A 16,351-nucleotide genomic window follows, 5' to 3' on the forward strand; every position below is an offset into this window, starting at 1 on the left:
TCAAGCAGGAAGAATAGCAGTGTGTTCGTTATAGGTTGTGAGAACTAAATGGTGAATATGTGCACCAAGAAGAGTGCCTGGCCTGGATCATGCGCATATCACGCCTGCGTTTAGCCCCACAGACCCGTGAGATGGTGGCGGCTCACTCAGTTTCATAGCCCTAACACTTGCCACCGCTAATTCCAGGTGCAGAGGAAGTGCTCGGCACATCCTCGTTAAAGAGAACACCAGTAAAGACTCGAGATGATCTCACAATTTCTTTTGTCAGCATCGGTGCCTAAAGTCTGGTCCTTAGCTGGCCTCAGCTGCACAGCTGTCATTCTCCCCAGTCCATCAGATAGCCTGGGTGGAGCTGAGAAGGACACCTTTGTGTCCACTCCAAGGCTCTTGTAGAGGACCTCTGACCTAGCTGGAAGGAACCACAGAGGAGGTGTCCTGCTTCTGGAACTCTCCTTTGGCCATGTCCAGAGAGTTCCCTCACATCCTAGCCAGATAAGCTAAGTCTGGAAAAATCAATTCTCTGTAACACTTAGTGGTTTACTAGGTCTATATCAGCTTTAATGTTTATAAGCAGTACCAGGTGGATAAAGAGCACTGGAATACATTATCAGTTACCATTAGAGAATCATTTATGGATGAGAAAATCTATTTAGTTGTGGTTCTTAATAACTGAGGCCATAGGGTCGGAAATATTTAGGTTCAAATCCTAGCTTTACCAGCTCCGTAAATTTGGGCAAAGATTAATGCTTAATCTCATTAAGTAGCTGTCTCTTCATTTACTTCGTAGAGTCTGTGTGAAGAATAAGTGAGATAATCCACTTAAATTGCTTAACATCATGTCTCGCCTTGCAGTAAGCCTCAATAAACGCTGCTGCCTGTCATTATTCCTGCTATTACAGCTGTTCCACTGCAAACTCAGATCACATATGCCAATACCTGATTTCACCACGTACCAATCTATCTGTTCTGGCAAACTTGTATTTCTTTGACATAATTCCATTAGCTGCATTTAGAAATGATGGTGTTATAACCTAAAGGTTGTTTTCATCCCAGCATGATTTTTCCTACCATAGTAAATGTTTTATAACAAAGTCAGTCTTTTTCACAGTTAAGGTCAGGTTTAGCAAAACATGTAAACCATAAGAGAAAGCAGAAAATTTCCAGAACGATCTTCCATGGAGGTGATCCCTGGGATACTTACTGTAAGTACAAATGAAGAAACTCGCAAAGCATTTTTCCTTTTATCAAAACAATGGAGTAGTGCAAATCAGTGAATTAATAAATTTTGAATTAACTTGCATGAAAATAGACTGTATTAAAAATTAATGCCCTTCAGAACCTATATCTTGAAAGAAGAATCAGGAGCCCTGAAATTTAAGGCTGCAAAGAAATGTACATCCCGCACCTGCCACCATGCTGACCCAGCCCCAGGGCACGCTGAGAGGTTGATTGAGACTGGGCGTGGTGGCGCTCACCTGTAATCCCAGTGCTTGGGAGGCTGAAAACCAGGAAGGATCACTACAAGTCTGATCTGTATAGTGAGACCCAAGAAAGAAAGAAAGAAAGAAAGAAAGAAAGAAAGAAAGAAAGAAAGAAAGAAAGAAAGAAAGAAAGAAAATTTTAAAAAGAAATGTAATATCCCTGTTAAGATTTAACTGTGCTACTATTTTTCATAGGATATTAGTGTTTTTATTAGAGCTCTAGTTCCAAAACTTCATAGGTGCTAGGCCTCTATGTCAACTTTATTTTTCCTTATATCTTATTTTCAGTGTAGGTAGGATGACTTTTTCAAGAACTCATTGGCATTAATAACCTCTGTGTATAATACCTCCTTTATATAATAATCCCTGTCCTTCTAAACTCTAACCTCTTTAAAAAGACAGTATTCCTATTACTGATTTGTCTCAAGGCAAACATTTGGTAAAACAACATGACCATGTGCATTTTTTTTTCAAAGTTTTATTGATAAACAGATAGCAATGAGACAGTTTCAAATCAAATTGGAAGTACAGTTTCAACAAATAATACACTGCATATATTCTTCTTAGTGGTTAATTGCTGTACAAGATGCCGACTTGTGATCCCATTTACAAGACCATGTGCATTTGCATTTTTCCTAGATTCTCAATATTCATTGAGTGGCATAATATATCATTCATCCTTATGTTCCCTCATTGATATTACAATGATAACAAATCACTTGATGATTGAATCAAGTTAATAGATTGCCTGCAATATGCAAGAAATTATGAAGACTCAAAGACTTCAGTCTTCCATTTAGGAGGCTTAAAAGCTCACAGGAAAGTGAAGATATTCACGAATAAAGGCAGTTTAGGTTAGTATATGATAGAAACACCAAGATTTAGAAATTTTAGGGGAGACAGATCTCGAGAGTGATAGATTGTTTTTAACCATGTCATCTTGCAGCATTGCCATAATTGAGTCTGGTTTTCCCTGTTAAGGTAATTTCATGACAGTTACTTTGTGTAGAAAAAAAAATCTTCCCTTTTTGTCTTTTCTAGATTATATAAATCTCTGTAGCACCCACTACTGTTTGCTTTCCTATTTTTGGATTATTTGGGGGAAAGAAGTGAGTGTGTGTGTGTGTGTGTGTGTGTGTGCGCACTAAGTTATTATCCTGCCATCTTTGTGCCCTTAATTAACCCCATTTTGGAAACTTACAGATATACAATAAAGGGAAGGAATATACCTTAACATTCCTTTTTAAAATGAACACTATCCATTCTCCATTTCACTACAAATTTATTTTGAAAGAGCATTTATCCCAGTGAAAACATAGTGAATTGAGTGCAGTATAAATTGGCAATGACAAATAGAGTAGTTTCTTACCCAAGAGTTGTTCTGTTTTTTATTTGTTTGTTTGTTTTTTTAATCTACTTTGTGAATGGTTTTGTGAATGTTCCAGCTCATACCCACAAAGTCTGGGCAGCTTCCAACACTTCCGTGTATCACAGCTCTGAGATTCCCTAAGGCGAAAGTCTAAGCAATTACTCAAGTAGTTCATGGGTTTTCCAGGTTTCCTGGAGCTTTGAGCCAGGATGAAACATTTGCACTTCATTTTGCATAATTTGTTATTATTTACGTGACTACTTATACCTGAGAAAATAGTTTCATAGAAGATTTTTTTTTCCTATCATGAAAGTAACCTTCAGGTCCCTGCAGAGGACTTGAAAAACACAGCAAAGCGCGTAGGATGGACCACTGCCCCTCCAAATGTCACTGCCTAATCTAAGCAGCTAATTTGCAGACAACAGTATGCAGTAGACCAACCATTGTTGAATTCTTATAACTTTGTTTAGTGAAATTCTGTATCATTTCTAATGGTTTTCTTTTCTTTTTGTTTTGTTTTGTTTTTAGTTTTTGTTCGTTTTTACTTTTTTTTTCACTCTTTAAAAAAAAAAAAAAAAAGGGCTGGAGAGATGGCTCAGTGGTCTAAAGCACCTACTTGGAACAAGCTTGCCAAAGCACAGGGACCGCAGTTTGATCCCCCAGCACCACATGCCAGCCAGTCCCGCCCCCTGGTGGGCTGAGCTGGCCACACACACAATAAATAAATGTATAAATAAATAATTATAAAAAAAATATTAAAAAAAAATGTTATTACCTAAAGAGAACTGGTGATCTGGGCTACAATTCCTTCTAGGCTATTTTTATATTCTTGGGCACACAACTTTTTTTGAGGCCAACATGGACCTTATTATCCATACTCTTTGTAATGTACCTTATTTTTAGCTTTTATATTAAAGTACCTATAAAAGACAAAGAATAATAGGATGAGCCACATATAATCAGTCACCCCATAACTTTTTTCATCTCTTGGCTTCACTTCCTCCACCTGAACCCTGTGACATCACCCCCTGAGGCGTCTCATCGGTATCCCTGGAGATGCAGGGTCCTTGGGGTTTTTTTTCCCTCTGTCATATTTCATATCACAAAATAATCTGTAGTCATGGTAAAATACTTGAAAATATGCAAAAGTACATGAAACAAAATACTGTTGCCCATCGTGTCCCCATCCAAAGAGAAATAATGGTGTATATGTTTTATATAAGAATAATATTGTATGTTCATATGCAATATAATGCCATTATTATACCTTAAAATTTAAACATGTACTAATAAAAATAAATAATTTTTTAAAATAAAAACAATTGTTTTATTATGAAACTAATATGTGATCACTATAGACAAATTGTAAATTGAGAACAAATCACCCATAATTCTTCTGCACAAAAATGTTAACTTTCTAGTATCCTCCCAGTTTTTCTGTATCTGCTTACTTTTAAAACATGTTACAATGTAATTCTTATAAAATTATGAATTCAGTAGAGTACAGTTCAGAGGTTTTAGTCTATTCATGGCATTACACTACCACTATCACAGTCAATTTTAGAACCTTTAGAAACCAGTGTTTTAGCATGTATCAGTCCGTCATATTATAGCATGTGTTAGTACTTCATAGCATTTTACTGCCAGATAATATTCTATTATAACAACTCCTTCAGACTCACCTTATAAACTGATACCATACCATGTCATATACCAAAACTGGTATCATATCACATGCTAATGGATGTGAAGTTTCTTTTGGAAGTGATGGTAATATTCTAATATGAATTGAGATGAGGTTTTACTCAGTATACTAAAGATCACTGAGTTGTATAATTAAATGGGTAAATTATGGGGTACATGGATTATATCTCAGTAAGGCTATAAATAAAATCATATCATGCCATATAATTTTATTACTGACCCTTTATAAACCTTTGTGTTTAATTCACTGATTGATGATGTTAACATTTTCTCAGATCAGTATACATTTTTCAGAATTTATCTTTTAGTATCTATATACTGGTTTCTGACTATGTAATAAACCCTCTACTTCTAGTTATTTAGATTGTTTCTAGTGATCTGATAATCAGAACACTGTAATATACCTCTCAATGTGTATATCTATTTGTTCGCTTCTGATTATTTTATGAAAAATGCTTTTGAACTCTTTTTATTTGTGCTATAACATATCTATCTTATTGTTATTAAAAAGTCTGTCAACTTTACTGAGATACATGGCAGTTTTGTCTCAATTCTAAATTTTTATTTGATCTATTATAATATTCTTACAATTTCTTTTATTTTACAAATACTAGTACCCTGGATATCAGAATAGATAAAGCTTTCTAGGCTAAGATTCAGTTTCTGTTCTACCCCCAATAATAATGTCACCGGAACAGGGGACATTATTTACATATTTATTTATGTAGGGCTGTTTTTTTAACTAGGAAAACATAAAGCAATGGATTGATTCACAGAAGTATCCACTGCCAGTCGATCACAGAGGTTTCCAAGCATTTGTTCATTACATGTTACTGATAACTCATGTCCAAATGCATCAAAGGGAGGCTAAGGAGATGGCTCAGTAGAATAAGTGCTTCCCTGGCAAGCGCAAGCGTCTGAGTTCAATTCTCAGTTCCACCAAAAAAAGAAAAAAAAATGCACCAAAGGTACATCCAAATTCCTGGAATAGCCCTTTGTCTTTCTTTTTGCCTCTTCTGTACACATGTGCTCATATGCACACTAACCCTCCATGCAGTTGATTAATACCTTGATACTGTCAGAGTGAACAAATGCTGTGGGACTGGTAACTTCACCTTGTGTGCTAGAGGGAAAACTCCAGCACTCAGAAATTTGTGTACCTGCTTTTAAGTAGATGGTTCCTTTTTTTGTTGTTGTTGTTTTTTTGGATTTTTTTACCCATAATTTTATTGAGAAACAAATAGCAGTTTCTGAGACAGTTTCAAACCAAACTGGTAGGACAGTTTCAATAATTAACACATTACATACATTCTTCCTAGTGGCTAATTGCTGTACAAGATGTGGACATGATATCCTATTTACAAACACTATTAGAACAAATCCCTCTATTCATTAAGAGAATGTAACTATGTATCTATCCTAACCACTTTGAATACACGGATACAAAATGGACATTCATCTCTATCCCCTTTTTTGTTAAGTTCCGTTATTTGAATATTATTGGTATGCTAGTAGATGGTTTCTTAATGTGGTCATCATGGGCAGTCTTTTCCTTGTCTTCATACCTAAGTATAAATTTTGACCTTGTGATTTATTGTTTGTTTTCTGGAAAAGTGAATTGTTCAGGGCAATGGCCATATGAACTTTTTCCGTTCTTTCGGGTGCCTTGCATTTTATGGTGCATTTTTCATATTCTCATGGAACTGTCACACCATGACGTTAGGACGCTGTTGTGAGCACTTGCAGTATTGCTGGGCACAGAGCATAGATGAACTCTGGGAGTTCTGAGCGTGTGACCAAGACTGACGGAATGCCACTTTCTCCTAGTTACCGCAGACCCTGGCCAGAGAAGGCAGAGCCTAGCTTGAAAGCTATCCAGATAAAATACTGACTTTCCTCCTGTCAGCTTTTCTGAAGGGGAGAAAGATCCGTCCTTATATCCACCATGAAACTGCAAGCTCGTGACTCACCAGCTAGGAGTGCACACTGATCAGAGTGTCAGAAGGAAGCAGCCATCAATTTTGACCCACTGGCTGGACTCGAGAGAGCAAATGAATCATTTGTCTGAGAGCAGAGCTCCAGCAGGGTGCGTGCTGCAGGCCACCCTGTCTCGCCTTACAGGACACATAGATTTACGGCTCCTCCACTAATGCCAGCGACTCTGTGTCACTGTGATTTAGGTTTCCTGAGGTTCTACAGAATATATGTTGCCTCGCACCGTCTAAAGTCATCTTTTTGGTATCACTCTTTCATATTACTGTTGCTTTTTTTTACTCCTAAATCATTCATTTGTACCCCAGACTGTTCATTTGTGTGTGGCTAAAGATACACGGCATAAAATTTACCATTTTAAGTGTGTTTTTGTTTTTGTTTTTGTGGAACCGAGGATTGAACTCAGGCCCTTGCGCTTGCCAGGGAAGCACTTATTCTACTGAGCCATCTCCCCGACCTCTTAAGTGAAGAATTAAGGGACATTTAGTACATTTCCTTTCCTCTGCAACCATTGTGATTAGTCCAGGAACATTTTTGTACCCAAACAAAAGTTCTTTACTGGGCCGAGGAGATGGCTCAGTAGAATAAGTGCTTCCCTGGCAAGCGCAAAGGACTTGAGTTCAATCCCTGATTCTGCCCAAAAAAAAAAAAAAAAAGAGTTATTTACCCATGAAAAATAACTACTCATTTCCCCCTGCCCCTCACTCAGCCTTTTCAATAACTGTCCTGCTGTATCCATAACTTTGCCTACTCTAAGTAACTCATATAAATAGGATCATGTAATATTTGTCCCTTTGAACTTGTTTATTTCACCTATCATGTCTTTTAAGATTCGTCCATTTTGTGATATGTGTTAGAATGACCTTTCTTTTTAAAGCCAAATAATATTCAAATATGTGTGTGACACATTTGTTTATCTATTCACTAATCTATGAACATCGGAGTTATTTCCACCTTTTGACTATTGATAATGCTGCTATGAAGTTGGTGTAAATATTGAAACTACTTTTACAAAGAAAGAGAACTAGGTGGCACTGGCCCCGCCCCCTGGCGCCCTGAGCCAGCCCGCAAGACCGGGCATAGTGGCACACGCCTGTGATGCCAGTGCTGGGGAGACCAAGACCAGGAGGATCACTAGGAGTCCACACTGCATAGTGAGGCCCTGTACCAAGTACATTAAAAAGAAAAGAAAGGACTATATGTAGAACTACTTGTGGAGATGGGAAGATGGAAAGTGGACCTGGGGAAGGGAGTAGAGGGAAAAGATTTAAAAGGGGGAGGAAAGACAAAAAACTGAAATACTGAAATTGAGAATCCAGATTTTAAATTAAAGCACTTCTCGCAGTCATCAAAGGGATGCCTGCTAATAGTTACAGTGTTTTTAAGAATGCATGATAATATGTATGACTTCACCTTTGAAGGCTTTTTTCCTTTTGCTCTTTCAGTTTTAAAGATAGGTTATCTAGAAACAGATGTGCCAAATTATCTTTTTGCTCTTTAACATAAAGCAACAACCATTGTGCTTTTTTAAGCAGTTATTTTAGGTAACAAATATTTAACCAGTTATTTTCGCATATGAAATAATAACCTATATCTAAATAAATAGTAATAATAATATTAATACTCCATGACATTCTTAGTGATTCACAAGTTACTTTATCTGCACATATTTTACCTGCCCTCTTTAGTGTGGGTTCCGGAATACCTATCACTGAGGGCATGTTTTCATCCCACTACCACGAAGGAAGTAAATCTTGATAATGTAATATTTGAGTTCTTGTGGCATGCATGCATGCATATACCTACTTAATAACTTTTTTAAAAATGTTATTCCCTTTTTCAGGAAAAAAGACATTGGCTGGAAAGTATATAAACAGAATACTTACCGTTAATAGACATGACCCTAATCTAACTTGTTCATGTTTTTTTTTCCATTTTAAAATACTTCACAAATAAAAAGACAGACTATCATGTATCAAATTCATTGCTACTACCACTGTGATAGTCATTAATTGTAAAAAATTACATTTTTTTAATCTTTAAATAATAAAAATGAAAAAAAAAATAAATAAATAATAAAAATGTTACCGGAATGCTATTTTACTTTTGCTGTCATTAAAGAGTTTCTGCAATCACATTTTCTGAATGACAGCAGAGCCACAGTTCCAACAGGGGTGTAGTTAGAGGCAGGAACGTGAACCGCTAACAGTCCACCCCAAGCATCAGTTGCACTTTGTATCTGTTTACGTACTGACTAGAGTTGCCTGGGCAGGTGTCATCGCCATCAGCCAGCTCTTGCATTGAATACATTTGAAAAAGTTATAACCTTTATATTTCTTATCTTATAAAAATTAACAATAACATGTAAGTTTTGATCATCCTGTATTTAAAAACTTGAACTGGTAAGTGTTTAAGTATTCTTTCCTAGGAAACCTGATAATTATTTTAAAGATTGACTTGTGGTTGAGCAAGAATATTCCTAATATACTTTTTTGTACCACTGTGGCTGTGCAGAGGGAAAAATTAAAGGCCCAGTTTGGTAATGAGTGGAATGCAGCTAGAACCAGCACTTAAAATGCCAGTTAAGTGAGTGAGTTAAGGCAATAGTTTTAACCTTAACTACATAAAAGAACCCTGGGAATCAGCATTTTTAAACAACGTATCTAAGCAAACCCGCATCAAAGTTGAACAGCACTGATTTAAGATATTTCAGAAAGAGAAATGAGTTAGGAGAGTATTATGACGGTCCAAATGAGAAGTAAGACTTCAATCAGGAAACTGGCAGCAAGCTGTCCGACACAGGAACGACCTGACTTCTTTCCACACAAAAATGGAGCAAAGCTGCCATGCTAGGATTGATGGTTTTGCCTTTGAGATTGGTGAGACTGCCATTGACAAGAACTGGATAGAAATCGCTAGGGGATAGCTACATTTGTGAACAGGAGAAAGTTACAAAGAAAACACTAGGAAAATCTGAGCAGAATCAATGAACTGTGATGTCAGAAGCAGGGCTGAGAATTTTCTACTAGGATTCATCAATATCTCAAGAGCAGTTAGGAACAAATTAGTGATACGGACATACTAAATTTCAAAAATATTTTCTAAAATGTATGTTTATTACTTATCGTCAAAGCTGTACTTTATAAATATACTTTAAGTTTAAAAAAAAAAAAAAAAACCCAGACTTACAAAAGATAAGACAGAAGTTCTAGGCCCAGCTCTGCTCCTGCCAGCTGGCTGCCATGGGGCAGCCACTTAGCAAGCTCACTACCTGCTCTATTCAGCAGGGAGGACAGTGGGCGTCCTGCCACTTGGGGTGCCCTGTCGCTCGCCATGTAGAGTTGCTATTCCCAATAAGTTAAATAACAAATGTGAAACTACTGGGGATAAGCATGACTATTCATGGAATAGATTGGTAGTAGCAAATTTGTTACCAGTGTTTCACAAGGACATGTTGAGATATTTTGGAGAATTTTTACTCTTAACAAAAAGGGAAAATAAAACTACATAGTCCTTCCTAGGATTCCTTTTTCCAAGGATCTCCCCATCCCACAAGGAATGTGGAATAGGGAAATAAGTAATCATAAACAGACGTTCGTTGATGCAGGAATTATATCACTAGTGCATTTGTTATGCTTAGCTCAATTCTTGGAACCTAGTAGTCTCTCCTAAATTGTCTTTAAAAGTTGATGAGAAAAAAAAAAAAAAAACATACAAGATAAAAAGGCATATAAATAAAATACTGTGGTAGTTTTGAGAAAGGACTCCAAAACCTGGCACATTACTGGACCATAGTAGTAGGTATACTAATAAAGATATGATGAATTAGTGAATAATGGGCAGGGGAGACGTGCTACTCCCCAAAAAGTGCATATGTAGGAAAGCAAAAAGGCATTGAAACCACATCAGGTGCAAAATTTAGAGTTTGCAACAAGGGAAAAATTATTTTTAATTCTAGCAGACTAAATTTCTCAAGGTCAAGACTATTGGAATCCCAGGGTTCAATTCCTGTCACCACACACTGCGCTAGTCCCACCCCCGGACGCACAGAGCCAGCAATGGAGTCCCAATGTGGTGTCACACACCTGTAATCTCAGCCCTGGGGAGGGAGGAATCAGGAGGATCATTATGAGTCCGAGCTGCATAGTGAAACCCTACACACACACACAAATAAAAGACTGTGGGAATCAGGTAAGTCAGAGAAAATGTCCTCAGAAATAGTGGTACACCCAAGTAATCACTTGCACACTATATTGGTTACAGTTGCGTATTTCCAAGGGCAAAGTAATTGCTTAATGTACAGCTGTTTTCTGGTAACATGTGTGCTACAGTGATCTGCTTTCAATGTAGAAGTCAGTGGATACTGACCATGTCATTTCTGGTCTGCAGGAATAGAAAATCTCTATGAGAGGGCGCTTCACATCCGCAAACTCCTCTTGACCTTGCCCAGGTCGGTCCTGATAGTGATGAGGTATCTCTTTGCCTTCCTCAATCAGTAAGTACCTTAGTGCTCTGATAAATGCACTTCTAAATTCTGTCTGTATTCTCAGGCCCTATAAAATGTACACTATCAGCAGAGTCAAAGAAAAGAAATGATTGACTATGGACTGAAGGGACATTTTTCCTCAGCAGATCAGGGTCTTTATATGACAGAAAAAAGCCCCACCCTGGATACATGACTGGCTGGCCATAAGTGCAAAGGGACCCCAAAATATGCTTCTCAGTAAAATAGGTTGTTTTCATCTTCCATGCAAAGTGAATGTCATCAGTAATGCACACCACTTTTTCATTGCAGAAAATTTCTATAATTTTTAACATTGTAGGTGGGATGGAAAGAAATCATAAATGATATTTATACATAGATCCAAAAAAAGAATGTCTGAAAATTTGCCCCAATAAAAAACTATTTCTAAAATATTAACTAAAATGATATATCTTAAATACACTGCATTTTTTTAAAAGAAAAACTTTACTGTTGTGGTTTAGGCAATTTGGGATTTTTAACTATGTTTCTTCCTAATATGTGGGCTCCGTTATAAGACCATCTTCCCCACATCCTGCCCAAGAATCCTCTTGCCCTGCAACATTTCAGTTAAGTGGCTGGAAAGCAAGAAATCCAGGGAAAGATGACAAATTGGAGAAATGCCTTCTTGTCTGGAATGGATTCTCCCTTCTTAAACTTAGGCTATTTTCTCGTCTCTATTTTGCTGGAGGTTTTGCATACCCAAAAGTCGTGGAGATTTATTATCACCCTTCAGACTACTCCTGAAGTTAGATTGGCCCCAACAAACCAAGCATTGGCCAGTGAGGAAATGCTGGTGCAAACCCAAATAACATGGGGCTCTTCTGTTCACCTTGTGTGGCCTAAAACATTCCCAGGTGGTGGTAGGAACCCATTTGTACAGAATTCACCCCTGGAAGTAAGCAGCATCTAGAAAGATGAGTAAAAACTGCTTAGGCTCCATAGATGCTATATATTTTTGCTTTTAAATATGTCAGTTGCTCAGGCAGTTATAAAGGTCCAGAAGCTCGCTTTCTTCACTTTAGTTGTGTGTGTTGTCCCCCACAGCCACTATGGTGTCCCCTGTTTCCGCTGGCTATCTCTGTGCTGTTCCTACCAGATTTCCCTGGTACATCCAAGTGAACCCACTGTGAAACAGTAAAACACACTGGATTTAAAAAGTGGGCTCTTAAGCAAGTTCTAAAAACCTGAGTACAGTTCATTGGAACTTTCAACAAAATGGCAACATTCCACAAGTCAGACAGCTGGAATTGCTCCAATTGGTTCTGCTTAAAAATATCCCCTGGCTGTCCCTACCTGCCTTCAGACAAGGACACAGGCCCTTCCTCTGTGTCAGGAATTTGAACAGGAAGTCTGAAGAGAGAGATGAGGGCCTAGGGATGCAGTTTGGAAGTACAGCGCTTGCCCGGCATATGGCAGGCTCTGGATTCAATCTCCAGCACTGGGGAGAGGGAGGACTATTAGCTGATTTTCACTGTCAAATCCAAATTCAGAAATAATATTTTTAGACTAGTTTTTCTCCTACAGCCAGCACGTAGTGAGTGCCCCAGGGATATTGAGCGTGAGACTCCCTGCTGAGCTGAGTGTGCCTAGAAAACTGGGCCATTCTTATCCTGAATCTCACCTCTTTCCCCGGCTCCCATTTTCAAGATCACCTGTAACATGATCATTCGCTTTCGGAAACTTTTTTTAATCAGACTGCATGTTTGAGAAACAGCAGACGGGAAAGGCACATGTTAGCTGTGGAAATTATGCTTTTGTGTTTTCTGCTTTGTAGACTATCTGATTTCTGAAAAAGGGCTAAGTGTCAAGCCAGGTGGTGGCTCAGTTTCTTTGTGTCTGTAATCATCTTACAAAGATAGTTGAGTCTCCTTTTCTCACTTCCATTTGTCATCTGCTCACCTGGATTTTACCTTTCCTTTCAAGACTGCCATTCTATACACTGAGAGAGAAGATTTCTAAACTGTCCTCAGAGTAGGCTGCCCATGCGTTAGAAGCATTGGGATAAAGAACTGGCTTATTTTGAGTTGCCTGTATCATAAGTGTCCATCGTATTATGTTCAGAAATTAGTAGTACATAGCTAGAAATCTCCCCAAAAGTTTGCCTGCTTTAGATAGCATAAAGTAATGGAGGTTTCTCCTCCCCATTTCTTTCACTTTGAATGTCTTGTCATGTCGTGTTGGTAGATATACCCCAAAACACTATAAAGCCTAAAATTGTTACTCATTGCTTTTCAATAGTTAAAAAAAAATGGGGGCCTCTGTTTTCCTCTAAACTTTTCTCAGTGCTTATTGGAGAAAACTGAAATCTAAGATATTTTTGAGTGATGCAAGGACAAATTTATTAAAGACATTAATTTGTAAATCTCTATGGAAATCATACTGTCTTTCCCACATTAGAGTCCGACCATAAAATTTACCCATGAGACTCATCAGAGGCCAGGTGGTGCTGACCTCCACTGGCATGGCTGTGATACCAACTCTCTCGTGACTTAGAAAAGTGCCACCTCATTAAGAGAAGAGCACCTTCAGACCCCTCTTGGTTTCTACCGAGTCGAAGATCCTAAGTCATTTTACTCTAAAGATAACTTTGGAGAGTTATCTTTAAGTGGGATAGAACAGAGGTCCCTGTACCTACCCTACAGGGGTGTGGCCCGTTAGGAACTGGGGTGCTCAGCAGGAGCTGAGCGGCAGGGAGCAAGCTAAGCTTCATCTGTAGTTGTAGCCCCTCCCAGGGCCTCCATTACTACCTGAGTGCTGCCTCCTATCAGGCCAGCCAGTATGTTTTGGGAGGTTTTTTGTTGTTTTTTCTTTTTTTAATTTTGTTTTTCAGCCAGTCTATTTGATTCTCAGAAGAGAGTGAACCTTGCTATGACCTGCGCATGCCAGAGATCTAGGTCGTCCTCTTTCTTTAATCATTCCTAACCCCTTCAAGCTACACCCCTGTGGAAAAGTGAAACTGTCAAAAAGTTTGAAGTCTGGCAAGATAGCATAGCATTTTATTCTAATAGTAAAGACCTGTTTTCAGAATATGAAATGTCTTATTAGATATTTTTGGTTTTTTCCTCTTGTTCTTTTACAACTTCTTTCTTGCTTCTTTTCAAAGTCTTTCCCAGTACAGTGATGAGAACATGATGGACCCTTACAACCTGGCCATTTGCTTTGGCCCAACACTGATGCCTGTCCCAGAAATACAGGACCAGGTGTCTTGTCAGGCACATGTGAACGAAATTGTCAAGACTATCATCATCCACCATGAGGCCATTTTCCCAGATTCTAAGGAACTAGATGGCCCTGTGTATGAGAAATGTATGGCTGGAGATGATTACTGGTGAGTCCAAGAATTGTGGTTCTCTTCCTGCCAAAAAATAAAATATAAAATAAAATTACACACACACACACACACATATCTCTAATGTAGAGGCACAAATACCAGCTGAATTAGGAAAAGGAGGTATCTATATGCCACCTATGCATCTAGTTAAAATTTTTTTTAATGTATTTATTTATGTGTGTGTGTGTGTGTGTGTGTGTGTGTGGCCAGCTCAGCCCACCAGGGGGCGGGGCTGGCTGGCATGTGGTGCTGGGGGATTGAACCGCAGTCCCTTTGCTTTGCTAAGCTTGTTCTAAGTAGGTGCTTTAGACCACTGAGCCATCTCACCAGCCCGCATCTAGTTAAAATTAAAGAAGTAAGCAGCAGCAGTAACATTTGAGACAAGGGACAGTACCGGGATCAATGGCAACGCTGGTGTTCCATCCTGCAGACTCACACTCGTCACTGTCTTTGCCCAAGGACTGTATCTGTTGAGGTAAATCTGCCCTGCCATGGCTTTTGTGAGAAATAAAGATTTTATTCATATAGATCTATATTAATTCTTACTATATTAACTGAAGAAAAGTGATTAACAGATTTCATTTTTCATTCTTAATCAGATAGCTTTAATTCCATATAAAGTTAAAATTCCCATTCGGAGAGTCCTATCACCCAAAAGTGTTTTTATCCCTACTTATTTTAATTTTAATTTTTACTAATGAATATTATTTTGACCAAATTTATTATTATTAAAAATTCATGATATTATATATTTTAGGAATAACATTTTTTCAATATATGATCACCTCCCATAGAACTATAAAAGTGGGAGCAATGTCTTCAATTGAATATAGTTCCAAAGGTAGGAAACCCTAAAACATTTGTGTTCACTATTTGATATTTACTATGTGAATTTCCACCAGTTTCTGAGAAATCATACTATAAAAGAAGCTTCAATTCCGTGAGCCCCTGTCATGTGCTAGACATTCAGTACACATTATTTCTTTCATTTGTCATCAACATTCTGCTGAACAAGAAAAGCTAACATGTATGCCGGGTGATTAGGAGTAATTGGTGGCAGCCCGGGGTATCTTATGCCATTTTCTGTTGCTATGATAGAATACTACAGGCTAGGTAAACTTATTTTTTTTTAATTTTTTTGGTAAACTTATTTTTAAACAAAACACAAAATGTACACCTCACAGTTCTAGAGGGTGGGAAGCCTAACACCAAGGTGCTGCCGTTTGGCAAGTGTCATCCAGCTGTGTCATAACGTGGCAGCAAGCTGCAGACACAAGCACAAAGGAACACGTGTGCTCCGTCTCTCCCCATCACTTCCTCACCCCTCGGCACCTCTCATCATCCACCTCCAAGTGTCTTCAGCAGGTGAGCTGGGGGATTAAGTTTCCGGCACGTGGCCCTCGGAGGCACATTCCCGCCACAGTACCAGGTATGCCTCATCTGAAGGTCCACATGAGTCTTCCTCCCCAGCAGCCTCACTGTCTACCTCAAAAACTGCCTGGGAAGCTGGGATTTGACAGCAGCTAGAAATAGATGTGTCTGAGTTCTTCAGTCTGGACTCTGCTGAGGAGACTGTGTTTCCCCATTTCCTTGCAGAGGATGAAGTTGAAGTGGGGCAAGTAACTGAAAGGTGAAAAGCACTTTTGTTTTCTTTAAGCCATAGTATGATGCTTAAGAAAACTAAGTGTTAAGTATTTCCAGAAATGCCGCTTTCCAAACTGACAATAAAGCATGCTAGATTCCAGTTCCCTACGTTACCCAGTAACTTTAAACATAAAATTCAATTCAGAAATATTTATTTGAGGACTTACATGTCCAGATTACTGACCAAAGCTTGGCTATGGCAAGATAAATGAGTAAAGCTCAACCCTCCTCAGATATGGAACTTTATTTTCATAATAATTTTTTTGAAAAAAGTTTATAAAGCCAGCCATCGGACCCTTCCCCAG

At 38.3% G+C, this 16,351-nt stretch overlaps 1 protein-coding gene across 2 annotated transcripts in view; it reads left to right on the top strand.

The window, feature by feature from the left end:
• The window catches only part of Srgap1 (SLIT-ROBO Rho GTPase activating protein 1), a 346,632-nt gene that overhangs the window by 295,125 nt on the left and 35,156 nt on the right, over positions 1 to 16,351 (top strand). For both annotated transcript variants that reach the window (XM_004632122.3, XM_004632123.3), the window contains exons 16-17: positions 10,936 to 11,041; positions 14,175 to 14,399. In XM_004632122.3, the coding sequence (XP_004632179.1) occupies positions 10,936 to 11,041; positions 14,175 to 14,399 (331 nt within the window). The remainder of the gene's footprint in view (positions 1 to 10,935; positions 11,042 to 14,174; positions 14,400 to 16,351) is intronic.

This window comes from Octodon degus, unplaced genomic scaffold, assembly GCF_000260255.1.
Source record: "Octodon degus isolate 3935 unplaced genomic scaffold, OctDeg1.0 scaffold00047, whole genome shotgun sequence".
NCBI lineage: Eukaryota > Metazoa > Chordata > Mammalia > Rodentia > Octodontidae > Octodon > Octodon degus.